The sequence below is a fragment of the Phyllostomus hastatus genome, unplaced genomic scaffold (assembly GCF_019186645.2).
Source record: "Phyllostomus hastatus isolate PE091 unplaced genomic scaffold, TTU_PhHast_1.1 phas_scaffold_755, whole genome shotgun sequence".
Classification (NCBI taxonomy): domain Eukaryota; kingdom Metazoa; phylum Chordata; class Mammalia; order Chiroptera; family Phyllostomidae; genus Phyllostomus; species Phyllostomus hastatus.
This window is the reverse complement of record NW_025334039.1, coordinates 448,240-474,780: the sequence shown is the minus strand read 5'-3', so window position 1 is coordinate 474,780 and position 26,541 is coordinate 448,240. Positions and strand designations below refer to the sequence as shown.

General features: G+C 59.7%; 1 protein-coding gene and 1 pseudogene across 2 annotated transcripts; one reads left to right on the top strand and one right to left on the bottom strand.

The window, feature by feature from the left end:
* Window positions 1-4,400: 4,400 nt before the first annotated feature.
* Window positions 4,401-11,231, bottom strand: LOC123810571 (annotated as a pseudogene).
* On the top strand, window positions 4,704-17,682 carry RASD2 (RASD family member 2). Of its 2 annotated transcripts, none has more exons than XM_045826704.1 (3): window positions 4,704-4,743; window positions 11,644-11,923; window positions 15,356-17,682. In XM_045826704.1, exons 2-3 carry the CDS (start codon window positions 11,653-11,655, stop codon window positions 15,883-15,885), a joined length of 801 nt encoding a protein of 266 aa, XP_045682660.1. In that variant the 5' UTR covers window positions 4,704-4,743; window positions 11,644-11,652; the 3' UTR covers window positions 15,886-17,682. The 2 variants fall into 2 exon arrangements, with proteins under 2 accessions (XP_045682660.1, XP_045682659.1); XM_045826703.1 differs by lacking the exon at window positions 4,704-4,743 and adding an exon at window positions 5,016-5,866.
* Window positions 17,683-26,541: the final 8,859 nt, after the last annotated feature.

Sequence of the window (26,541 nt, the reverse complement as noted above, 5' to 3'; positions counted from 1 at the left end):
ATTTACAAATGAGTCTACTAGTGCCACCCACATATGGTGTTGTGACCTGGCCAAAGTGGGTTCTTGAAGTCACAGGGACCAGCCTAGTGCCTGCAGGGAGTGGGGACTTCAGGGACAGTCCTCATGTTGACTTAGAGCCTCTGGTCCACTCTGGTTGTTTCTTTTCTGGCCACACCCTCAGCTTGGCCCAACCTGGGATCATGACCACGCCTTCCCCGTCAGCACCGCTCCGGGCAAAACTGTGCTGTGGGACGATCTTCCAGGACTGGATGAGGTCCCAAAGGGCCGCCCCGTGTGGCTGTGCAGGCTGCTTACCACTCAAGGGCACCCAGGGAAGGAAATGCAGCTTGTTCTTCCCCCGCTCTCCCCAGCGCTGGGAGCCTTAGAGAGGAGCAGCCGCTGCCTGGAGGAGGCCCCTTTTTCTAATTTGCATAAGGGCTGCCTATAGGCTGGAAGGCACCTGAGTCACCTGTAAGTGGGGTTCATGCAGCTTAGAGATGTGGAGTCTCAGGTGGGGCCTCAGAGAGGATCTGAACCAACCTTCCTGTTGCAAAGAAGAGGGAACGGACTGGTATTCATTCATTCAGTGAACCTTTACTGAACATCTACTATGTGACTAGTATCGTCTCTGTGTTCAGCAGGAGGCAGACAGGGTCAGATGAAAGGAAGGGCACAGGTTGTGGCTGGTTCACCTGTACTCCTGCTGAACTTTGGCCCCGGGGCATGCCTTTGTCCTTATCACTCCGCCTCCAGGGATGTTTGGCAAAGTCCTATCATGCCAGGCGTGGTGCCAGTCCACTCCAGCCAGCTGCTCTCTGCACTGACTGGTACCTGACCCCACGTCCCTCGCTCCAGCTGGGCTTGTGCAACTGGTGACCTACTGACCCCTGACATAGGCTGAAGGCTGACTCTGATGCCTGGAACTGCCGGGGCCAGATGCCCCGTCAGAGGTGGTGCAGCCCTGGATGGCGCATTCAGCGGGAAAGAGCGCTGTGCTAGGAGTTGGGACCTGGGCTCTGGGTCCAGCCTGCCATTGACATGTGTTGAACTGGGTCAAGCCACAAACCATCTCTTTGTCTACAAAATGGGAAGGTTGGGCCACATGACCTCTAAGATTCCGCCAACTCTAACCTTCTGGTCAGGGGTTCTCGAACCTTGGCACGTAATGGAATTGCTGGGAGGGCTGGCTCAAACCCAGAGGGCCGAGCCCCACCCCAGAGCTTCCAAATCAGTGGGTCTGGGGTGGGACCTGTACTGCTGCTGAGGTGGTGCAGACGCTGCAGGTTTAGGGACCTCACTGTTCTAGCAGCGCTGGCTGCACATCAGAATTACCTGGGAAAGCTTTAAACACTGTTGGTACCACACAGATTAAATCCCAGAGCAATTAAATGAGCATCTCTGAGCGGGAGCCTGAGCTTTGTAATGGTTAATATCTCCCTCAGGTGCGTCTTGCGTTCCGCCAAGGATAGGGGCCACCACGCGAGACAAGTGGCTGGGGAAGTGGCAGGGCATCGACTGGGCCCTTCTGGAGGAAGGTCTCTCAGATCCCGGCTCAGCTCTCATTAGCTGCCAGGCTTGGGACAGCCTCCCCGGGCCTCAGTTTCCCCTCCCGTGAGTGGGGTTGTTAGGAAGACTAAATAAAATTCTGCCTCTCCATGTCTGCCCACCCCTTCCTTCCTCCTGTCTCCAAGGAGAGCTTGTGTTTCTCCTGCTCTGAGGCCATTCAGCTGAGCAGAATTTAATAAGCATTTATTAAAAACTCACAGCGTGCAAGAGGCAGCCCTGAGTGATGTGGGAATACAAAGATCAGCCAAGCTTGTCCCACTCCGAGGAGCTCACATGCTCATAGGGGTGGCAGGCAGGCCTGTGTTCCCAGGCACGAGGCTGGATGTGACACAGGCCACACAGGCAGGGATCGTGACAAAGGCCACTGTGTGCGAAGGCCCCGATTCGAGGCACCTGACAGCATCTTTTCATCCTTCTAACAACCTGCGAGAGAGCTCCTGTTACAACACCCGCTGCAGAGGTGAAGAAACGGAGGCTTACACAGGGGTGGTCAGTTCCCCAGGCTCTGCTGCCGAGGGACCCCAGAGGAGGATGAGATTCACACCGTTGTGGGTAGACTGTGGACATCATACTTTGAAGGGTGTGTAGAAGTTCAATGGGTAAATACAGAGGGGGAAAAAAACTATCCTAGATAGAGGAATCAGCATACACAACGGCCTGGAGAAAGGAAATCCAGCGTCTTTGGGGACCTGGAAGGGGTCTGATTTGGCCAAAAGGCAGGTGGATGGTGGGACATGGGGAGAATCAGATCCTGGTGGGAGGCCTTCTACACAGAGCTAAGGAGTTTAGATTTTTTAAAAAATTTATTTATTTATTTTTAAAGAGGGAAGGGAGGGAGAAAGAGAGAGAGAGAGAAACATCAATGCGCAGCTGCTGGGGGCCGTGGCCTGCAACCCAGGCATGTGCCCTGACTGGGAATCGAACCTGCGATGCTTTGGTTCGCAGCCTGCGCTCAGCCCACTGAGCTACGCCAGCCAGGAGGAGTTTAGATTTTATATCGCCAGCAGTGTTGGAGCCATTGAAAATTACTGAGCAGGAGGTGGCATTTTTAGAAACTGATTAAAGTGGTCCTGGGTTATGAGAGAGGTCGGTGACAGGGAGCCCGGTAAGGAAGGAGGCAGCTGTGACAAATGGCTCATGGAAGGTGCTGAGGCAAAGCGGGGCAGGGTGGGAAAGTGGGCACCCAGGGGAGGGGCGCTGTTGCCACAGGAAGCTTCCTGGGGCATTGATCCCTCATGTGCACCTGCTTACTTACTGAGCCAGTCTGCACTGGGGCGGGGGGAAGGGTGGGAACATGGGCCAGTGGGTCTCCCAGGGCCCACAGCTCCGCACGCAGCACCCTTCAATATGGGGATGTGGTCAGTGGAGCGTGATCCTCTCAGGGAGAAGAACTCGGCCGAAGCAGCAGGTAATGGGTTCCCGGGCAGGGAACTCAGCTCTGGCCGCCTGCCACATTTCTAGGGTTGGGGTGGGGGAACTGGCCCAGTGGCCTGGATCCTCCCAACTCCGGCCTTCCAGATGAAGTGTGCCACCCTGTCTGCCTCTCAGGGCCAAGTTTACGACCAGCTCAAGGCTCATAACCTCTTTGCGTCAAGCTGAGCACAAACCGTCCTGGGCTGCAGCCAGTTCCTAGAAGCAAAGTCTGGATGTGGAAAGAGCACTGCATTGGGACCCTGCCACTTGCTGGCTGGGTGACCTTGGCCACATACATCCCTTAGCCCATCCGAGGCCTGGATTTCACTTCCTCCATTTGGGCGGTTAAACACAAGTAGGGCAAGTGCTGTGCCCGCTGGCAGGCCCCCCCCGCCACTACCCTCGCCCCACCTGCCCCTTCTTCTCTGGTTCACTTCCCTGGAGAATCTCAAGACTGCACAGGAACAAGCGGAGCAAGCCGCTTTCTATAATCAAAGTCCAAGGCCATGGTGGCAGTTTAGTCTGTCTGTGGCCCTAGCATGTCGTACCCATTTTACAGAGGACACAACCACAGCCCAGAGAAGTCGCATGACTGGCCCAGGGCCAAATATTTCAGAGGTTACCGAGGCAGGGCTTGAGCACCAATCTCTATTCCGATGGAGCTGGACCCTCAGTTGGGTGCCCCCCGCCACCCCAGATCCCCACCGCTTATCAAGAGGTGGGAGGGTAAGTCTGTTGGGGGTGGGGCGGGGAGGACGGACAGCCATCCTCCCATTGCAGCGTCCCAGAAGTGAGGGCTAGTTCTCTAGCAGATACAAAATATGGTTTGACAGACGCAGTATTGGTCCCTTCACTGCATCACAGGGAGAACGTTCTCTTTTCAGCCTCCAGATAACATGAATGAGAAAGTCTCTGATGGATGCTAATAGGTCTTGAACACCTCTCCATCACTTTCCAACCCCCCCCCCCCCGCCTCTTTTCCAGAGGGCACATCTCAAGCCTTGGCAGGCTAGTTTCCAACTAGGATTTACTAACTTTGTTTTCATTGTGCTTATTTTGACTCTTACCTTCTATTTATGGCAAGTGATACTGGTTTCCCATTTAAGGCAGTGATATAACGATTCTCTGAAAAGCGTGTTTAAGGAAGGGGAACCTGGGTCTTAGATGAAAGAAAATACTAATAAACGGTGTCTAGACACGGCACAGTAAGAATGACTGGCGTTTGCCCTCGTTCTAGGGGTGGAGGATGGAGGTGAGCGAGGCGCTGTGCCAGGCGCTGCCCGGGGGCACCGCGTACGTCCCAGGCAGGGCTGTCTCTACAGTGCTCTCCCAGACGTGCACACAGTGCAGACCTCCATGCCGGCGTTCTAGGCCAAGTTGACTCCGCGGCCCCTCCTAGTGGCACGTGCGCGGCCCATGTGCTATCTCCTGGGGTCCTGAGGGCCACGAGACCTCGGGAGGCTGCGGCTCAGGGTGTACAGCTGGGCATCTGGGGATTTCCACGATGGAGGACGGCGCAGGAGCCATGGCTCGTGGGCTGTGGACCGTCCCAGCGTGAGCAGCTGGGGCCCCCCGGCCAACTGGCGGCGGGACCCTCGCAAGTCACCTGCAGCCGGGGTGGTGTGCGTGTGAGTGAGAGCGCAGACGTCAGCCTCCGAGGCCCGTGCCTCCTTCCGGTCACGGAGCGCGTCCCCGGCCACCACCTCAGCGGTCACAGTCCCACGCGCCCGGGCACGCGGAGCGCCAGACTGCGGAGCCCCAGCGGTAGGGGGCGGGGAGGTAGGGGCGGGACCAGGCAGCGGGACCCACCACCCATTGGCCGAGCGCGGTGCTGGGGGCGGGGCGCCGGGAGAGGGCGGGTGAGCAGGCTCCCAGAGGCGGAGGCTTGCGCGGGGCTGCTGGACCCGCGGCTCAGAGCTGCAGAGTGGGTGGGTGGGCGCCGCGCGGCGGGTCGTCTAGGGACTCTCGCAGGGACGGCAGAGGGCGCCCAGACTACTGCTACTGGGACCGCCCTCAGGACCCTGGGCTCTGACCACTTTTCCGAGGGACCGTTGACCTTGCTCCGTGGGGCGTTCGCCTTAGGGAGCAGGAAGGAGGGAGGAGCCGGGGGCCCTGCCGACAGAAAGTTCGCCGGCTCTGGGGGCCACTGGAGGTGAAGTGGGAGGAGGAGCCGGTTCAGGCGAACTCGGAGCTGCGAAACCTTGGGGCGGCGTTCAAGGCCCCCTCCCACACGCGCACGCGGAGCTCAGCGCCTTCCTCCTCTTTCCGCCGCCGGCATCGCTTCTCAGGGGTTCAGAAAGGAGTCCTGCCTCCCGCGCGGGGAGAGCTTCAGAGCGGCGGGCAGCGGAGGAGGCCGCGGCCGAGCTGGGCAGCTCTCCACCCCGAGCGACCCCCTTTGGGGTGGGCCAGGACGAGTGCGGCCACCCACGCATGCACCCAGAGCCACCTCCAAAGGGTCCTCTGGGAGTCTCTAAGGACTCCCTTTAAGCCCCAGAGTCTCCCCCACCGCTCTCCCCCCCAGCCCGGAGCCCCAGGCGGGGACCCCGGGATCGAACGTCCCCACGCCTCCGGGCACCTGGCTCAGCAGGAGTCCCCCGGGTCGGGGCAGGGCAGGGCCGGCGGCGACGAGCCGGAGCCCGCCCAGCACCCGGGCCCCGCCGAGCCCTCGGAACCCACCCATGGGACACCGGCTCCCCCTGCTCCCTCGCCCGGCTGCGACCAGCCCGGCGCTCAGAGCCGCACAGAGGAGGAGCCCGGCGCAGTGACCCGGGGGCCGCCGCAATCCCTGGAAGGCTCGGCGGCCGGGGAGGCAGGCTGTTCCCCGCACCTCCAGGCGCTTCCAGGCAGCCCTCCGAGCCGAACCAGAGGCCCAGTCCGCCATTCCCAGGTAGGAGAGAGACGCCCTACAGAAATGGGGAGCTGGGTGAAGTGAGGAGCCCGGAGGAAAGGGTTGAGGATGGTCGGAGGAAGGCTGGGTGAAGCTTTACGGGACTACCATGGTAAAACTGGCCCGGCTCCTAATATGCGTCAGGTCCATCAGGCAACTCTACCTATTTAGAGAAAATGAAATTAGTTGAGCACCTATTATGTGCCAAGCTGGGTGTGAGGCCCTTGACTCATACCTGGTAAGAAAGACTTATTGAACTTCTTACTGATTTGGTGCAAGGAGCTTCCATTTAAGAGCCCATTTAAGTATGAGGAAGCAGTCTCAGGGAGGAAGAAGTACTTACCTTCCCCAAACACTGCCACCCTCCTTCCTGGGCCAGCTGCTGCCTGCTTACCTGGACGGGGGTGGGGCTGGGATGTGGCCAGCCGGTGCCCTGTCCCCCCAGCCCCCATGAGGACCTCCTCTGAGGAGGGAGGATTCAGGAACGCCTTCCTTGTCCAGAGTCCCTCCAGCTTTTTCTGGGTGTTTCCTGCCCAGGATGGGTGTCCCCTCCTCAGCTGGCCAGGGGGCCCTCCTCTGACCTCCCCTCCCACCGCCCCCAGCCCTGGGAGGAGGATGGAGGATGTTGTCCAGGACCTCGTGGGACGTAGGAGACCGGGCTGGGAAGGGCAGCCAGCTCAGGAGCCCCTGATTCAGGCTTCCCCGGCACCAGAGAGACAAGATGGGTCCCCCAGACCTCTGCCCGTACTCCAGTGCTGCCCTACCTGGACGCTCCAAGAAGCGCCACAAAGCCAGGGACCCCCTTTGCTGTGTGCCAGGAGCTGTTTCAGCCTTTTGGCTTCTCCCTGACCCCTCAGGGTCGCACTCTGGGTTTGTTTCTGCCGTATCCCTCCGAGGGGCAGACCAGCCCCACCAGGCCAGGCCATCCACCCGGGGTTACGGAGCTGGTGGGAGGCAGAGCTGGTCTGCTGACAGCTGCTGCCCGCCTGCTTTCTTCCAACCCGAGCCGCCAAGGAGGAGAGGTTGGCTTTGCAAAGCCCTCAGGACTCATCTCAGCATGGGCATGGAGGCCAGTCTGTCCGTGTGTGTCCAGAGAGGCTGGGGTGTGCCCTAGTGGAGGAGGCCAGGGGTTGGGGTGGGGGGGAGGACAGGGGAGGACAGTGCAGTGTTGCTGCTCCAGGGGGCTCCCAGGGAGGAGGGTGCGTCCAGACTCTCATTCTCCTGCCCTTGCTCAGCTGACCCCTCCACCTTCCAGGCAGGCGCTGGGGGAGGGGCTCAGAGAAGAAGAGGGTGAGTGCAGGGGTGCATTCGCCGGGAGCTGCTGAGCAGAGTTTGGGGGAGAGCCCTGGGCAGGGTGCCCGCACCCAGCTGCCTGTGAGGAGAGAGCGGGAGTGAGAATGAAATAGGGTCATTTCCCTGCCTGACTCCAGCTGAGGCTTCACGGAGTCAGACGCTGTTTTGAAAGACTCTGGTTGTGGCCTGGGGGTGGGTCTTCACACAGGTAGGAGCCCAGGCTTCGGAGCCAACAGCCTGAGTTTAATCCTGGCCTGGCCAGCTCTCCGTGTGAACCCAGGCAAGTGACACCAGTGTCCCTGTTGGTCCAGTGGGTCCATGGTGGCCCCCTCTTTACAGGGCTGTTATGAAATCCTCGGAATCAGGCACAGGGTACCCAGCATGATGGAAGCCTGCCTGGCTGGGGTGACTGTTCCCCCAGAATGGCCCCACCCCATCTCAGCTCCAGGCCTTTCTGCCCCCCCCAGGTCCCCTTAGAATGGCCCTGGGTGGGGTCAGCCAGGTCACAGAACCTGCATTGGGAGCTGGTGCTGCTGCCAGTTCCCGTTAACTAGCAGGGTGGCACTCTGAACTCTAAAAGAGCCCTTTGAACTCCAACCCTTGTCTGCTTCTCGCTGTGTAGCGTCAGCCTGGCTAAAGAGAGGGAAGAACAGGCCATGGAGGAGGAGAGAAGCTGTGCCCACGGTGCTGCCCACAGCACCTCCTCCGGGGGCAGAGAAGGGAAGACAGGTGTGGGGGTGGGGGGCGTGGCCCACAGAGGTGCTGTCACCTGGTGTCCAGGTGTCTGGTGCCTCACAGAGCCCCACGTGGCGGAGGCCCTATGAAGACTCCCATTCTTCTCTCAAAGAGCAAAGCCGCAGATCTTTTTCCCTCCTTTGCCTCTCTCTGACCCCTTCTCTCCTCTCTCTGACCCCCTGCCTCCTCTCTCTGACCCCCTGCCTCTCCTCTCTCTGACCCCCTGCCTCCTCTCTCTGACCCCCTGCCTCCTCTCTGCTCCTTAGCCCATTCAGTCACTGATATGAGCATGTCTGCACCAGGAGCCCTAGGGGCAGGGGCTGGGGCAGGCAGGGATGGAGACAAACACTGTCCCTGGGGGCTGCTGGCCTCCTTCCTTCTCGGTCTAGACAGAGGTGACCACCAGCAGAGGCAAGCTCCCTGCAGAAGGACGTGGGGAGGGGGACGTCCTGGTGTGGGGCCTCTCCCTCCCGCATCCCTGACGAAGGCCCAGGCCGGCTCGCCCAGGCCCAGAGGAGACTGAGAAGGGCTCCCCGCTGTTGGTCTTGCACCCCTGCTCCCCACTTGGGAGTGTGCCCAGGGCATTGAGGCCCTCCCCATCACAGCCCCTGGGCCTGCCAGGCAGGGTGGGGCTGGAGGGAGAAGCCCCAGACATTTGCTTCGTCCATTCATGGATCACTTACTGAGCGCCTGCCGTGTACATGGCACCAAAATCCTGTGGGACACATGGAAAGATGGCTTCAGACGTGAACTGGGTGAGTGGTGTGAGAGGCTTAGGCTGGAGCCACTGACCCGGCTCACTTATTAAACTCATGGACCAGTCACGGAGCTTTTCAGCACCCGGGGCCTTACTTGTGAAACGAGGAAGATAATGTATAGGGAGGTGGTGAGGAGACTCCACAGCACAGGTTGGACGGCCCGCCTGCTCCTCCTCTCCCGGCTATGGGCCGTGTAGTCACGAGCAAGTTACTAAACTTCTCTGGGCTTCGATTTCTCCATCTGGGCATTGGGAAAACTCCACCTGCCTTCTGGGATGACTGAGGGGTGAAGGGGGTTATTATGCATTCGGCACTTAGAACATTCTGACATACGTTAACTGCAAAATAAATGTCAGCTGTTACTCTTTTATACTTGGCACAGTGCTGGGCACACGGCAGGGGCTTGGAGCGCGGCGATCATTATCCCGGCTGCGGGCCCGGGGTCACGGTGTGCTGAGCGAGCTCATTGTGTGAGCCTCTTTGTAACTCATTCATTGACATCATCTTGGAACCGGCCCGGCGGCCGTGTGCACGCCGCGGGAATTGACAAGCGCGACCAATAAGAGCTTTCTAAAAAGGTATTTCTGAGAGCCGCTCCCGGTCGGGCAGGTGGGCAGGACGCGTGTCGGGAGACCCGCACGCAGGCGCTGTCTCCCTCCGCCTCCGGTCTCTCGGCACCAAGGCGGATGCAACAGCGTGATGTGGGAGAGAGCGAGCCTTTGGGTAAATGGGCCGTTGGGGGGTGCGGGGGCAGGGGATCGGAGCTAGCACATGCGGGGCTCTCTGTGCTGTCTCCGAGCAGAGGACCTGCGCAAAGGCAGCCCCCATTTTCCCACACCCAGCCCGCACCACCATGGGTGGTAGCCCCGGGGAGGGGGGTTGATACTCCAGCAGGCCAGCCTGCATCCATTTGTAGCTTCTCTTCTCTAGAGAGGGGAGGGATTCCTGCTGCGGTGGGTGGGGGTCCGAGGGGCCTTCAGAGAGGAGGGGGCATGGAGCCAGACCCTGAAACCTAAAGGGAAGAGGGTCTTCCAAGGGAGGGACCAGCCTGAGCTAAGGAGCCCAGGCAGAGCTCAGCCTGATGGAGGGACGGGGGCCCCGGGGCCCTGTGAGATTCTGCTGGGTGTGGAGATGGGAGGGCAGGGTGTCTGGGCTGCGAGGGGCCTTTGGGGTGGGGCTGCTGGCTGTGGCCCCTGGAGGTTCACTTATGCCCACTCGGGGTTTGGGGCTTGGAGCCATTTCAGCCTCTTTCTACAAGGCCAGGAGGCTGGCTCAGAAAGTTCTGGGTACATCCAAACCTGGGAAGCCTTGGCATCATGAGGGCGTTGTTCTTGGGTCATTTCTCCGATACACCCCCCTCGCCTGGGTCTCTGGACCTCCTGAGGTGGCAAACTCCCAGGACGCCGGGGGCGAACATTACTGGGCAGCCCGGGCTTGGGCTCGGGCCCGGGGGAGGCTGTCTGGACCGGCCTGCCCTTCCTCTGGGAGGGCTGCAAGGCCACAGCCCCTGCCCCCCGCCCCCACCATGCCCACAAATGCTCTCGTGCCCTCTCCATGCCGTGTCCGGGAGTCACAGGCTTCTGGGAAGCCAGCATTGGGAGGGGGCAGGGAGAGAGTAGGCTCTAAGAAGAGTTCTTCTTCTTCTTCTTGTTTTTAAAAGAATTTTTGAAATGTAATGCAAAATTAAAAAATGAATATGAATAAGAAGCCCACTTTCTTTAATATATAAAAACGTGTGAGGAGAACCAAAAGCACATTAAACACTACTGCGTACGTCACACCGCCGTCTAGTTCTTCATGTCAACGTGACTATTCAAACAATGGAAAGCAGGTGGCAACTGAGGGTTCGGGAGCGGGATGAAGCAAAAACCCTTCTCCACCACGTTTGCTCTGTGTCGGGCAGAGCTGTGTCCGCAGCGTGGGCTTCTTCCCCGCCCCCACGTGCAGGCGTTCGGCTGGGCCTGCTCCAGAGCCGTGGGGACCGGGAGTGAGGGGCCGTCTCCTGGTTCACGTCAGACCGCTCACGCAAGGGCGCGGCCACCGGCTCGTCTTTTTAGGGACAGCAAACAAGGCTTTCTCTGGAAGTCGAACCGTAAACAACAATTTAAGCTTCTTCAGTTCTGTAATATGTGCGGGACACCCAGAGGGTTCAGAATGTGGTCCCCGCCAGGGCCCGGTGCCGTCATGCGTGACCCGGTCTAGCAGGGCTCCCCGTCGATGACCTAGGATCTCTGTCATTAAGCATTTTAGTCCTTCCGTGTCATCTTCCCGGAGGTCGAGGTCACCACCAGGGAGTGCGAAGGAAGTTGTCCTCACTGTAGCAGTGACACGTGGCATTCAGGCCCAACCAGAGCCCCTTCTGTAGAACCCCCCATTCCAATTTTACCAAATCCCTCCCCATGCCTTGAAATCTGGCTGCAGCAGAGCTGCCCTTCCCCTGGAGGGGCTGTTGGTGCCGAAGGTGTGATTGGCTAGAGGGAGCAGGTCGATCGTGCGCTCCAGGGTGGGGGCGTGGTCTGCGGGATGTACGTGCTGCCGGACTGGTGGACACCCTGGTGGCACCGTTTACGAGCTGACATTTCTGAGACCCGGCCAGGCAGGGAGCCCTTTTGAGCAGCCCTGAGAGTTGAGCCATTTCATAGACGAGAAAAGTGGCCCCCAGGGATGTTAGGCTACGTGCCCAGAAGCCACAGTGAGCTGGTGATAAAGCGAGGCTTCAAGCCCCAGCAGTCCCGTGCTGGGATACTTAGGGGGGTGAGTGAGTGAGTGAGTGAGTGGGTGGCAGAACGGAGGAGGAAAGACACAGGGTACGAAGGAATGAATGGGCAGAACTCCAAAGCCTCCGAGAGAAACCCTGCTCCGCCGTTCCCATTTTACAGACAGGAACGTGAGACCCAGTCAGGAGCCAGGCAGAGGGGGCCAGCGCCCCCAGCAAGGGCCGCAGGGCCTCCTCGGGGCCCCCTGACGTCCGTTCCCTGCTCTCTGTCGCAGCCCCGAGCCATGATGAAGACCTTGTCCAGTGGGAACTGCACCTTCAGCGTGCCCGCCAAGAACTCGTACCGCATGGTGGTGCTGGGCGCCTCGCGGGTGGGCAAGAGCTCCATCGTCTCTCGCTTCCTCAACGGCCGCTTCGAGGACCAGTACACGCCCACCATCGAGGACTTCCACCGCAAGGTCTACAACATCCGAGGCGACATGTACCAGCTGGACATCCTGGACACGTCCGGCAACCACCCCTTCCCCGCCATGCGCAGGCTGTCCATCCTCACAGGTGGGTGCCTGGGGTGGGCACGGGCGACGCCTACATAGGCGTGTGTGCTCGGCACTTTACAGTTTGCAAAGCACCTGCCTCTCCGTCCTCTGAGGTGAAGGTCACGAGAAGCCCCCCGTGCACTGACTTTGAGGGGCAGAGAGGTGCTGCTGCTTGCCTGAGCAGCTGTGGGAGCCAGGGCCCAGTTCCCATCCTCCCTGACCCCGGGTTGATCACTCACGACTCCCAGTGCTGCTGTACAGATTGGGAGCTGACCAGGGAAGGCACTGGGGCCGTTCTTCTCCCGGGAACAGGGGCTGCTGCCGCCCTCCTGGGTGCGGGGGAGGTGACTCAGCCTTGCTCCACAGCCCGTGGTCAGTCTGCCGGGCTCAGGTCTCTTGACACCCCCTGCCCTTTGCCACCTCTGAGAGCGGTACCAACAGGACCAGGCAGAGGGGGGCCCTGCCCATGCTGGGGAGTCGGTAATCATTGCAGTAACGGTGGTGGTGTCAGCTAACACTTACCAAGAGCTGTGTGTCTGCACCCAATCTTGGAGCTTGGCATTTGTTTCTTTAATCCTCGCAACTAACCTGGGAGACCGGTGTTGGCCTCCCCTTTACAGGCGGGGCAGCTGAGGCCCAGTGAGGTGCAGTCACTCTGGAGGTAACACAGCTGGTAAACGGAAGTCTGTCTCCTGCTTTACTGCTCGGCTGTCCTGTGGCCTCCTGGCCCTGCCGGGAGTGGCGGGGGACAGAGGGAGACGGCCGCTGGTCGGGGACGATGAGGGCAGGTGCAGATGCGGGGCTGGGGCGTCATCTGTGTGGTTCGGGCAGTTTTGTGTGGTAGCTCAGAGGGCAGGCCCAGAGCCCAGGCTGCCTGGGTCCGAATCCTGGTTCCCCTGCTTCCTGGTCATGTCCCGGACGCAGGCGTCATCTCTCTGTGCCTCGGCTTTCTCACCTGCTTGTGTGCATCACACAGCAGCCATCCCAAAGGTCACCGTGAGAACTAAACGAGTTAATGGATGAGAAGTGCTAGGTAAGCAGATAGTAAGTGCTCAATAAAGACTAGCACCAAACGAAGGCCGCGTTTATGGCGTGCCTGCCTCGGGCTCTGCCTGCTCTCATCCTGAGCCATGCCCCTCCCGTTGCTGGGCAGTGATGAAGGGGGAATGAGCACGGAACCCATCCTCCGGGCACTGTGAAAATAACCCCCAAGTCAGACACTTCTGCGCCAAGAACACCATGCCACGCCCGCCCCTCCCCCCATGCCCCGGTCCAGCCCCCTCTTGGGTAGCCCTGGCAAACAGTCTCCTCCTGAGACTGTCCTCGCTGACCGCCGGGCACAGACTGCACTCAGACCCCCTCAGCCCATGTTTGGGAGACACAGCATGTGGATAGAGGCGCCCTGGGTGGGCCTGGGCGCGAGTTCCGGCCCCCCACTGTGTGGTCTAGACCTGGGACCGGAGGTCTGAATCCCAGTCTCTCCAGCTGCCTGGTGGGTATAGCCGTGCTTCCTCCGGGGGCGGCTGAGAGCACTGGAGGGAGGGAGACACAGGGGTGGGGGGCTCTTCCAGCGCACAGTGAATGTTGCAGGAATGTCTGCTCTCGGGGAGGGGCCTGAGAACCCCGCCATGTTGACGAGGCTAATACCAGAGGGAAGGAGAGGGGGGATGCAGAGAGGGACCCCATGCACGTTTTTAAGATACATTTTTAATTACACAAATAATATACAACACACCCTCCTTCAAACACATAGACAAGGCTAGAAAGCCCCCTTGGCACATGTCACCCCCTCCCCCACCAGGCTCTGCCCCCTCCTGGAAGTGGCTACCCCATCAGCCTGGCGTGAACCCTTCTGGCCCTCCCCCCCATGAACACATCGGCATTCATATTTGCATCCCCATAAAAGAGAGTATTTTTTTTCTGTCTCTCTCCCGTGCATATACCATTCCGAGCACATGTGTCTGCTGCTTGCTTTTCCACGCACCAGCCCGTACCTCATCTTCCAACCTGGTGCTGGTGCACAGGGCACTCTGAAACCACCAGCTCCACCGCCATCCGTTCCTTCCAGCTGCCAGCCCCGCTGGCTGCCTCTGCAGCCTGGTACCGCACTCGTGCGTCTGACTATGTCAAGGCTGCTGCACCCTCCGGGGCCCAGGATCAGCCTAACGGAACGGGCTTGGCGGCCGAGAGGGTCTGGTTACCGGGCGGGGGCTGCCCACACTGTCATTCATCCCGTCCCATCGGGTCCTGCCCACTCGGCCGCTTGCATGAACACGCACCGTGTGCGGGGCACCGGGAGGTAAGGAGAGGGTGACCGAGTCCCCCTCTGCTGCAGAGCGCACTGTTCAGAGCACACCACTGGCCGGACGCAGTTCCGCATGAGGCATGTGCGGTTGTGGGGACAGCTGTGCTCTGGGGTCACGTGGGCCCGTTGCTGACGCCTCTGAGCCTCAGTTTCCTCGTCTGTAAAACAGGGATCTTGTCACCTCGCCAAAGCGAGGAAGGTCCTCTGAGTGTGAGACTGTGATCACCGTAGTAAGATCCGGGAACTGCGGTGAAGGCGCCAGCCCTCTCTGCCGCCCCTGCCTCCTCCACCTCGTCCCTGTGTCCGAGTCAAAGGCCTTGAGAGATGCAGTGAGCCAAAACTAGGGAGGGTGTGGGCCTTGGAGGCCAGAGTTCGATTATTATTCTTTTGAGATTTATTCAAGAAGCAGAAGGCACCTACTGCGTGCTGGGCACTGGCTAAGTGCGGGCAGACGGGGACCCACATCTCGGCCGGGCCACGTCGGAGCTGTGTGACCCGGGGCAGTGGCTCACCCTTGCTGAGCCGCAGTTTGCTCTCCTCTATCTACCGTGAAGATAACGAAATCTCACCCAGGTTTTGTCAAGAGTCAGGGAAGACATGGGCAGGAAGTGTGTGACCCACGCAGGCTCCTGCAAGGGCCTGTTCTCATGATTATTGTTGATACCTAAGGCCACTGACCAGCGACACTGCCGTCATTATCTCCTGTGACCCTCAAGGTCACCCCACAAGGCAGTGTTTCATCCACATGGGACCGATGGGGACGTGAGACTGAGAGGCTGAGAGAGGCTGCTGCGTGGCCGGCTGAAGGCCACGTGGTTTAAGTGGAGGAGGCAAGATGCCCGTTGCCAACAGCCTGGGGTCCTGCCCAGCGTCAGGTGTGAGATTCCAGGCCCTGGGGATGTGCCCCCAGCAAGCTGGGCAGGACCCCTCCTGTCGTGGAGATTGCATTTATTCTTCTTCTAACGCTGCCTCCACACTTCAAAGTCACACGCGGGCCTCCAGCCCTGCAGGGAAGCGTAGGCTGAGTGAGCTGTGTCGCAGCCGTGTTCTGCCACAGATCAGCCGTGTGGCCCCGCGGGGAGGGGAGGGGACCGGCAGGAGCCGCCCGAGAACTCACCGCGGTGGGGGTTTCTCTCTGCCCTGCAGGCGACGTCTTCATCCTGGTGTTCAGCCTGGACAGCCGCGAGTCCTTTGATGAGGTCAAGCGCCTGCAGAAGCAGATCCTGGAGGTCAAGTCCTGCCTGAAGAACAAGACGAAGGAGGCGGCGGAGCTGCCCATGGTCATCTGCGGCAACAAGAACGACCACAGCGAGCTCTGCCGCCAGGTGCCGGCCACCGAGGCCGAGCTGCTGGTGTCGGGAGACGAGAACTGCGCCTACTTCGAGGTGTCGGCCAAGAAGAACACCAACGTGGACGAGATGTTCTACGTGCTCTTCAGCATGGCCAAGCTGCCGCACGAGATGAGCCCCGCGCTGCACCGCAAGATCTCTGTGCAGTACGGCGACACCTTCCACCCCAGGCCCTTCTGCATGCGCCGCGTCAAGGAGACGGATGCCTACGGCATGGTCTCGCCCTTCGCCCGCCGCCCCAGCGTCAACAGTGACCTCAAGTACATCAAGGCCAAGGTCCTTCGGGAGGGCCAGGCCCGGGAGCGGGACAAATGCACCATCCAGTGAGCGGGAGGGACGCTGGGTGGGGCGAGGGCAGTGCCTTACGGGAGGTGGCCCCAGACGCCCGCATTCCCCCACGAGAACTCAGTGGCAGTCGTATTGGGAGAGGCCTGGCTCCAGCGTGGAGGACCCCAGCCTCGAACCTCTCTCTGTACCTTCTCCTGCCTTTCTGCCTCTTCCCTCCGATTCATTCCATGTGCGGGGACGGCTCTCTGCAGAGCGGGAGACGAGGTCGGGAGACACCTGGACTCGTGCGAGGACCCAGGGCAGAGCCTCCTGTCCTTGGGCTGTGAGAAGCGCTGATGCCACAGGGGACAGGACCCCTGCGGTGACAGGATGAAAGCAGCACCCGGGGCGGATGGGAGAGGCTCTGCCGTCCTGGCGTGAGACCCAGCTTGGTTTAGGTGGCGGCTAGGAGACCGCCCCCCCCCACCCCCATACTCCCAGTGTGGAAACCTGCCCTCTGGCTCAGCTGTTTCTACCCCTGACTCCCTGCACCCCACGTTGGCCCCTGACTGTCCCTGACATCAAGCCAGGAGCATCTGTGTGTTTGAAAGGGGAGCAGCCACGTCTCCTGGACCACGTCCCGCTCCAGGACCACTGTCCTCGTCCGCCTCCTCTCCCAGGTCCCTCCCGTCTGCTGGCTGTGCTGTGCTGTCACAGCCGTTCCCATGTCGTGTGTAGCTGTAGCGTAGACTGGGAATCCTCGTACTGTAAAGCCTAGCAGCCCCTCGTTGGCCAGGCCCCCCCAGGTCAGACCCCCACCTCCCCGACGGGGCTCCCAGCCTGTCTGCAGCTGGACACTGCCCTCCACAGTGAGCTTTACAGTTTACGCTCACGCAGGTGGGGCAGGCCGCCGGGGCTGCTGCTGCCCCAGCCCCTCGCCCCCCCCCCGCCCCTGCCTCCACTGAGACTCAGTCAGGACAGAGCTCCACCTGGAGCCAGGCTTTTCTCGACTGTGCTTGTTCCTCAAGCATTTATTGAGCACCTGCTGGGTGTTGCATCCCTGTGTGCAGGGAAACCACGAGGGTGAGTGATGCACTTTACGACCCCAAGGCCAGGGCCTTCCCCAGGCCTGGCCCCCTCCCCTGCACCCAGCTGGCCTCTGCCCACCCCGCTGTCCCCCTCTGCCTGCTGCTCACGCAGCTGTCGGGAGGCTTGGAGGAGCAGCCTGGGGTCGGAGCTGAGCCTGGGCGAGGGAGGGGGAGCTGCTGCAGGCGGCGTTTTCCTCATGCCTGGGATTGGGCTGTACGGGGCACCAGGCCTGGCGGGATTCGAACCTCTAGACCAAAGGCTCTTGTCATCAGCTCTTAACAAACATTTTGTATTTTAATGTCCAGAAACATATTGATGTTTAGGGCCATAAGGAATCTTAGTGGTCACCTAGTGACTCTTTCCAAGGCCCAGAGAGGGTAAGTCAGTTGCCCCAGGTCACACAGCAAGTCTACGAGTGGCAGAAGCAGGGCTGGGACTGGGCGCTCAGCACACACCATGATGTGCGTCCTCTCTTTGTGCCGCCCCTGAGGGCTGCTGCAGAGTCTGTGTACATCGTGCCCACGTATGGAATGTACACACACGTGAACCCACAAATGCACAGGGCCCGGCCCCAGCTCTGCTCACCCTGCACCCTTCCTCAGCCCCTGCTGCTCAGGGCAGCAGCCCTGACCCTGCTTCTGTGCCCCCTCCCAGCCCCGCTTGAACCCTCTAAGCAGACCAGGCACCTTGGCCAGGACGGGTGTGTGGCCTGATCTCACCCAGATCTCTGTGAATATCCTCAATTAAAATGGGTTTGTTTCTAAGCTGCGTCCTTGACCCTGTGTCTTTTCTGTATTTCTAACCCTAACCCTAACCCTAACCCCCACCAGAGCTGGCCTTTCCCTCCCCGCGTGGCCCTTGCCTGGGGCCCTTGCTCTGCGTCCTGGTCGGAGTCACTCTTCAAAGTGAAGCGTGTGGGGGAGGCGGAGGAAGAAAGCCCCAAGCCTCTCTCGGCCCCGCCCTCTGGGCCCTGTGGGTGTGGGTGCTGAGTGTCCGTGACCCTCTGGGGCGGCCAGGTCAGACGGGGGAGGCACCCTGGGGACCAGCAGCCCAGGGGAGTCACCCCGTGTCTGAGTCCTGTGTGGCTCCTGCAGAGCATCGATTTCGCCCCCAGGGACATTTGCCAACGTCTAGAAACACTCTTGATGGTCAAACTGGGTGGGCGGGGGCGTGTTGTGCGACCAGCATCCAGTCGCACAGCAGTGGGAGGGCGTTAGGGGTGCTGACCACCCCTCAGCGGCCAGGACAGCCCTGCAGAAGAGAGCCACCTGCTCTGAAGGGTGGCAGTGGGTAGCTCCCTGCACTTGGACAGTCCGCGCCCGAGGCATGGCCCCGCCCAGGTCTGTGTGTGATTGACAACCGCGTGCGACTTTCCGGATGCTCCTTCCTAGCGCTGGGCGAGCAGCAGTGGGTGGGGTAGCCGGTGGGTGGGGCAAGCGGCGTGGGTGGGGTAGCCGGTGGAGGGAGACGGGGGGTCTCGTCCCCGCACAGCTCCAAACGTGCCACCTTGGCCACGGCTGTCCCTGGGCAGAGGGGGGAGAAGGGAAACGGGCACGCGCCGGCTGCCCGTGTTCCCGGCCTCGTCTCGCGCCGTCCGCAGATCTTCAGCGCCGGCGGAAACACGCTCCTCGTGTTTGTCTGTTTGCAGTATCGTGTTCAAGACGGCACAGCGGAGGGAGCGGCAGATGGGGGACTCCACACCAGAGGCCGTGGAGCTCCACGGGGTGAGGAAGGGATTTACCTCTGGGAGATGGAGACGGGTCCACGGACCAATCAGCAAAGGCCACGAGCGTGTGGGTGCAAGGCCGGAGGTGGAGGTCAGGTCAGGCCGTGCACCGACAGGCTCAGAGAAAAGTAGGACAGGTCCCCAAGTGCCAGGAGCTCACGAACCAGCACGAGAAGCCCCTGCCTGCCTATGCACAAAGCAAGGTGAGCCCGCTTACCGCGGAGGCAGAACCAGGTGAACCTGGGGTGGAGGTGGGGCGCCAGGGAGAGCTCCCAACCTCTGCCTACCTGGCGGGGGAGGGGAGCCCAGCTCCCTCCCAGCTTCTGCCCACACCAGCCAGAGCAGGCCAGTGCGGGAGGCAAGTCGCAGTGCCGCTTTCCCAGACCTGGGTTTTGTAAACACATAACGTGGCGGCGGACACTCCCGCCGCACCGCAGGTCAGCGCTGCTGCAGCGCGAGCCGGGCTACACGGGGAGGCAGCGGGTGCGCCAGAGTGGGCCTCCCCCGCGCCTCGGGCCCAGCCCCAGCCCCTCCGTGTGCTGCTCGCGGTGAGGAAGGCGGGTCCTCTCCCGGGTTCCAGGTGGTTCGGCTCTAAATGGCAGGTGGGGACCAGCCCCTCGCAGCCCTGTGTTGTCTGCAGGAGAATTAATATTCCTGTTACATAACCCACGACATTCCGATCGTCTCTAAACAGAACGCGCTGGCTCCGGCCCCACTCCCTGCAGCCCACGGACTCGCAGCCTGGAGTGGGGCTGAACCAGCACCGGGCTTGGCGGAGAAGGAAGACTTCCCCGGCCAACCTCCTCTTAGCCCAGGGACGGAGGGTGGGAACAGACCGTAGGAACATTCCTCTCCCGGGAGACCCTTCGGAGACAAGCTTGTCACAGCCAGTTTTCATTCCTGACCCTCGGAAGGGAATGTTGAGAATCTGAGTTCAGAGAATTCTGCGCTGTGAATTCTAAGGACTTGTTCTGTTCCGCCTCCCTGAACCTGTCACTTAGTCAAAAGAAAAACTTCAGTCTGCGTCACAGCTTGGTGGGGGCTGATGGGGGGTGGGGGGGACGAGCCGGGGCTCAGGGACAGAGGCTGCTGGGAACCCGGGAAGGGGAGGAGGAGGGGAAAGGCAGCGGATCTGCTCAGACACTTACCGTTCACCAAGCGCTGCGCTGGGTCCGCCCCCATGTCCTGTCACTGGGTCCTATGGCAACGCTACGTAGAAGGGTCGTGAATCCCGTTTTTCACACGTGAGGGACACTGAGGGTCAGAGAGGTGAAACCACTTGCCCAGAGTTGCACAGCTGAGCGACGGATCTGGGCTTGAACCCACGTCTCACTGCAAAGCATGTTTTCCCCTAGAGCTTTTGTGACTGGGCCAGCTGGGGGGCTGCTCTCCGGAGAGAAAGGCCAGCAGGTCGGGGTGCAGCGTCTGGACCTGGTGCAGAGAACGGGGCCAGCGTAATTCACAGGGCGCGAGAGGCCCTGCCACTCACAGCAAAAGGCCCAGCCTCTAGAACAGGAGAACTTGACCTTTCTTTCCATGGGAAAGTCCGAGGTAAGCATGCTAGGCCAGAGGGTGGCTCTGCTCCACCCCGTCATTCAGGGTCCTCCATCTCTAGGGCCTTGTCACCATCCGCAAGGCCAAAGCCACCGCCACACTTGGGTTCTGCGGAAGGGCAAGGGAAAAGCGTGCAGAGGACGCATAGCTGCTGGACACGTGCCTCCCACTCACGCTTCCCTGGGAAGACTCGGTCACATGACCGCACCTCGCTGGGAGAAGGGCTGGGGAATGCAGCTCCTTGCGGGGTGACTCATTACTGTGGAAAAACAGGACTAGCGCCCTGGCCGGCCAGCTGACAGTCTCCACCCGGTCACTCGGTCCCCACATGCCAGGGGGGCCGGCCACACGGCCCCACCTGCAACCTGACTTCAAACAGGCCGTGCTCCTCGGAGAGCACTCTGACCCCCTCTGCTCCTTTGAACTGTCTCTGACTCCGTTTTCCTGTCGTCGCTGCAAGAACGTTGGCTGTCCCGTGATTTCCGTCGTCTCTACCCGAGGTGCTCTGGGTGGCAAATACAGCATCAACTTGAAACCCTTGGCCCACAGGATGAGGGACGTGTCAGTCTTCACTCAGTGGAAAGACTTTCCCTCCTCCCCCGGCCGGCTGAGGTCTCCTGTGCCGGACGCACTGGAGTCTGGGAAGGGGGCGCTGGGCAGGCCCTCTCCTTCACTGTCCCCCCCGCCCCCCGCCGCCCTCTCTCCCCCGTGCTTGGGAGGCGGGTCCGGGGTGGGGTGGAGGAGCTCAGGGGGCCCCGGACGTTTCTCCTGCCTGGGTCTGTGGTGCTGTGACAGACGGTGCCACACCCCCAGAGAAGGCAGATGTGAAGAGACGGTGCTGAAATCTCGGGGACAATTTTGCAGATTTTCCCGAGACCATCTTGCCATCTCTGGGAAGCTCCCTCCTGTGGGCGTCTTGACGCAGTTCTGGGTGTCTCCATGTGGATTGTTTGCTGAGTCCTTCTGAAGCCACTGGCCTTGTTCTGATACCCGTAGGCCTTCTGGGCTGCGGCCCCTGGCCCCTCCACGTGCCCTCCTGGGACGGGGCTGAGGCATCCCCACGCCAGCTTTCCCCTGTGGTCATCCGGCATCCGGTCCACGTGAAACGCACTCCCTTTACCTTAATCAACTCTAAGAGTGTGAGCTGAGCTGAGTTCCATAAGGACCTGTTGCATCTGACCAGGTCACTCTGTCCACCTCTTAGATTTACCAGGCAGAGGCCAGACAGGTCCACAGAGCCCTCCGCTGCAGGGGAGCCCTCTGCACGCCAAACACTCTGGGCTTGAGATGCGGGGCACGCTCCGAAAATGCGCTTTCCCAAGGAATCCTCCTACTGCTCAGTCTTCTGTGTCTTTGACACAGGACAGAAGTCTGGGAACCAAGCAGCTGGTTCTCGGCCATGTGTGTTGAAAATGTTGCCTTTGCCACTTAAAACCCTGCTTTGGACCCTGAGACCGATCTCGTCAGGGTCTCAGCTGAAACGAAGGGGAGAGGGCCAGGGTCGTCAGCCAGGTCAGACTAAGGAAAGGCTCTTAGGGTTGTGGTGGGGGGGACTCTAGCCTCACCTTGGACATGGCTCACCACTGAACAGAACAGGAAAGGGGGGCAGAGCCCAGTGTAAGGACTGAACTAACACAGGAATCCTAGACACGCACCTTCAAGACAGGCATAGTGTTTTAATTCATGACATAGAAGCTGGTCTGAGACTGCCTCGCTCTGATCCTAGCTCTGCTATCTGCAAATTGCTTGTCCTTAGGCAAATTACTTTTTGTATAGGTCAGCTATCACTGCATCAACGCTGTGTAACAACACTGTGTAACAACTGCAAACACTTCTCCTTCTGCATACGGGTCCCCAGGGCAACTGCAGATGGAGTGTTCTGGGCTGGACATTGCCGGCCTCACTTCCACACTGATCCTGTCTTTATGTGAAGTTTTAACCTTTTTTTTCATTGTGGAAGTCTTACTTCATTTAGGCTGCAATAACAAAAACACCATAGACTGGGTACTAACAATGTATCCATACCACAACATACACTGAATTATAAACAGCTCCCATATCGACCATGCGAACTGGCTTATAAATGACCGGCACAGTTTATTGTCACAGTTCCAGACGCTGGGAAGTACAGGACCCAGGTGCTGGCCAACGTGGTGTCTGGTGCCGACCTGCTTTGTGGCTCAGAGTCGGCTGTCTTCTCTCCTTGTGTCCCCACATGGGGGAGGGGGCAAGGGAGCTCTCTGGCATCTCTTTAACAGGTCACTCATCCCAACAGTGAGGGCTCCACCCTCATGACTTCATGACCTCCCAAAAGCCCCACCTCCTAGCTCTATCGCACAGGAGGTTAGGTGTCAACATATGAATTTTGGGGAAACACAAACATTTTGTCTATAGCAATGGATTTTTTGCATTCCTTTTGATTTTTTAAAGATTACGTGAAATATTATTTGGCTTTACCCCTGCGTTTTTTGGCATCTTCTCAAATTTTGCACCTGAGGCCATTGCCACACTCACCTCCCCCTAGTCTTGGCCCTGGCTCCAGGCTGTGGGTGGGTTGTGGTCTGTTCCACCTGTTCCGCATGGACCCCCAGGCTGAGGCCGGCCGCTACCCTGGGTGTGCGCTTCTCACGGTGAATCATCGGGACACGAAAGGGTGGGTAGACCCCAAGAGGCCTTCTGAGACCTCAGCTAAGAACTGACCCTGTCGCTTCCACCACATTGCATCGGCCAAAGCAAGTCCACAGTCAAAAGGAGTCCACAGCCAGCCCCCGGCCCACGGGGCAGGGAAATATGTGTCCACTCCAGGGGATCGCATGGCAAAGGGCTTCCAGGTATGTTGTGGTCCAGGGAATGTGGGAGGGATAGTGCACATGACAGTATACCACAACTCACTTCTCTGTGACTCAGTTTCCTCTTATGAGAGAGAGACGCTAGCACCGACATCTCACTGGGCTGTGATGAGGAGCAGATGAGCAAAGTGCCGAGAGCCATGCCTGGCGTGCACTAAGCACCAGCCGCAATTACTTCTGGAGCAGGGAGGGTCCCTGGGGGCCCATGTGCGGTGGGCACTCACCCATGTGGCACCCCCTGCGCAGCATCAGCTCTGGCTGTGCGCCCCGTAGGAGCCAACCGTGGACACGTCACTCCTCCCCACTTCCGTGTCTGTCCTGAGGCTCAGCGAGGACCGGCGAGAAGGGGCGTCCATGACAGCGACGTCCATGACAGCGACGTCCATGACAGCCCGTGGCGGTTTGTAACATGGGGTGTGAACATCAACCGTTTGACACGTTCACTGAGGGTTGTAAGGCATGGTCCCCAAATTCGTTGTCTCATCTCCCTCCAAGAGGTGGGGTCTCTGTCCCCTCCCCTTGATCTGGGTGAGCTTCTGACTGCTTGGACCAATAGAGTGAGTGTGCTGGTGACTTCTGAGGCTGGGATTCCTTCTCTCTCTCCCTCTCTCCCCCTCTCTCAACCCAGCTGCTGTGCTGTGAGGAGCCTCACCAGCACAGAGAGGCCATGGGGGCGCTTGGGGTGCAGTCCTCCTGAGCCTGCCCAAGTGCCAGACGAGTGCCGGCAAGAGCCTCCAGGGGGCTCCAGCCCCGGTCATTCAGGGTTTTGGACGGAATGGAGCCGAGATAAGCCATTGCCGCTGGGCTCTGTCCAAATCCCGGACCCCAGGGTCTGACAGCAGAGCACAGTCAGAGCTGTTTTATGCCACTGCGCCTGGAGGCGGGAAGGCTCATTGGAAACATTGGCCACGCCCCTTCGTTGTCCAGGTCTTAGGGCACAGAGGAGAATCAGAGGCAGTCTCTGCCCCACAAAGAGCCAGCAAGCAGCTTCTACTCGGGCCATCACAATGCAGTCTGTGACCTGCTGTGACGGGGCTGCGAAAGCTCAGGGGAGGGGTCCCCTGCTCAGGGCGAGGCTCTGGACTAGCCTCTCTGCAGCAGATGACGTTGGCGTGAATCTACGGGCTTCCCAGAAGCTAACCAGGAGAACGAGGGAGTAGGTGTCTAAGTGGAATGTGCAAGGGAGTGGAGCTCAGCGGAGTTGGAGCACAGAGGACAACAGCCTGCCTTCCCTGGACAGGTCCTGAACACCCCGCTGCCACAGGGCCTCTGCACCGGCCGTTATCTCCGCCTGGAGTGGGCTTCCTCTAGAGACCCCACAGGCTCGCTTGCTCACTCCATTCACACCTCTGCTCAAATGCCCCTGCTCAGAGCAGCTGCTCCAAAGCTCCACAGACCGCCCCTCTCCATCCTCTTTCCCCGCGTTGTCTTCCTGACTTGACCCTCTGTGATGCGTTGGTTGACCTCGCGTCCCTTCCACTGGAACATGACCTGCAGGAGATGGAGGCGCAGGTCCTCCCGGCTCAGCACGGCGCTGCGCACACGGCATGTGCGGGTGCAGAAATGCAGAGGGAGGCACGATCAGCCCCACCTCTCAGAAGCCCCTTCTGGCTGCAGGACGTGGGCTGGAAGGGCATGGAATGGGGAGAGAAGAGCAGGTGAGAGGGGTTCTGTTACCAGGTGGGAGCTGAAGGCATGAAAGGGCCTTTTCTGAGACATGGCGCAGCGACGGTGAGAAGAGGACCATTCCAGGGGACAGAACAGGACACCTGGAATCACAGCCCAGGTGGGGCGTTGCACTGTGCAGAGAGTCCAAGGTAAGCATGTGGGCAGCTGGGTGGTTGGCAGTGCCAGTCACCCAAGTGAGGGCCCCAGGAGGAGAGGGTACATGTTGGAAGGCTGTGTATGGTGGGGAACAGGAGGGGAAGACGCGCCGAGTTTGCATCGTGTGGAGTTTGAGGCGGCCTCGTGACCCTCAAGTGCAATTGACTAGCAAGAGCCTGGACGGCAGTGATCTGAGGGTTGTGGCAGCCACGGGGAAAATGCCAATTTGTAGACAGAGCGGGCAGAAGAAGGGGACTGGCAAGAGGAAAACCATGGTTTAGGAACAGACAGGACAAAGGAGGAAGAGGAGGAGTGGGCGGAAAACCAGGGTGTGGGCCACGGAAGCTGCGGACCGGGACAGCTGGAGGAGGAAGAGGTGGGCTTCGGTGTCAAACGCTGCCAAGAAGGGGCAGGAGCTGGCTTTTGGCTGGAGGAGCCCAGCTAAGGGACAGGGCACTCGGGGAGGGGGAGGCGTGGCCTGAGAGCAGCACTCGCACCTCTTTCTCTTCTAGATTTTTAAATCAGCAGGGAACACAGAGTAACACTGGAGTGGGGAGGGGCTCAGGGAGGATCGTGGTTAGTATCCTCAGCTTTCGAGCTGGCTTGAACTCGCTGCAATGCTGTCGAGAAAAATCTAGAAAAGAAAGATGACACAGAAGAGATGGTTGTTGGAGACGTGGGGCGGGCGGGGCTCCGGGTGCAGGGGAGGCTGGGGCCTCAGTGGAGGCGGGTCTCCAGGGGGACAGAAGGCAGGGAGGCGGCTGCAGTGCCGAGCTGCAGGGGGGCCTCGGTCCTGCCTTCCAGAGCAAGGGGCCTCCCAGTGCGCTGCCTGCTGCGGGAGGACGCCGGTCCCCAGAGAGCGTGTTAGCTCTCTAATGTTTTCACAAGAAATTAAACCCAAAGCAGAAGAGCCAGAATTAATTGTATCCAAAATGGGAAAGGAGTGGAGACAGTGGCTGCGGCCCAGGAGGGCGGGCAGCGGAATTGGCCGGAGACACCTGAAAGGAAGAAGCCACGTGACGTGTATTGTAGCATTCACCCCGCAAACACAGACCCCGGCGGAGCTGGGAGTGGGCGACAGGTGATTGAGGTTCTCAGGGAATCGTGGGGCTGCAGGGACAGAGAGGCAGCTTGATTCAGGGAACGGGTGAGAAAGCTTTCTCCGAGGAGGAGGCAATTTTAGCCGCCTCTGAAGGGTCTGTAGCATTTTACCAGGGAGAACTTCCCGGAAGTGAGGAATTCTATTATTCTACTCAATATTAATGTAATTCTACTTCACATAAAAGCTTGTAGCTCAGCGCCTGCCATATCATCAGCTGGCAATGTAGATGAGCCATTCAAACATGATTACTAATACTTTTCGTGCATTTATAAGTTTGACTTCGCCCACCCCCCCACTTCGATTTTTTCCCTATACTTATAATTACTGGAAGCCCTTGGCATTGACGAGAAATCAGACACTTCATCTCAAAGATGCCACCCTGGGAAGTACTGTCTCCAGCATAAACATAAAGGAGCAAAGTGTAAGTGACGTGCGAAGCCACTGTCTTGGGCATTTAGTGACAGTAAGGCGAGGGCTTCTGGGTTATGATCGCGAGTTCCGTGACTCCTCGGCTGCGCCCCCCGGAAGCATCCTCTCTCCTGAGCTGTCCTGCGCTTCTGCTCGAGGGCTCC

Bases quoted from the DNA above. Each gene is read 5' to 3' on its own strand.
- RASD2 (XM_045826704.1), top strand. From the start codon at position 11,653: ATGATGAAGACCTTGTCCAGTGGGAACTGCACCTTCAGCGTGCCCGCC. The intron at 11,924-15,355 runs GTGGGTGCCTGG...TCTGCCCTGCAG, and splicing joins CAGGCTGTCCATCCTCACAG to GCGACGTCTTCATCCTGGTG.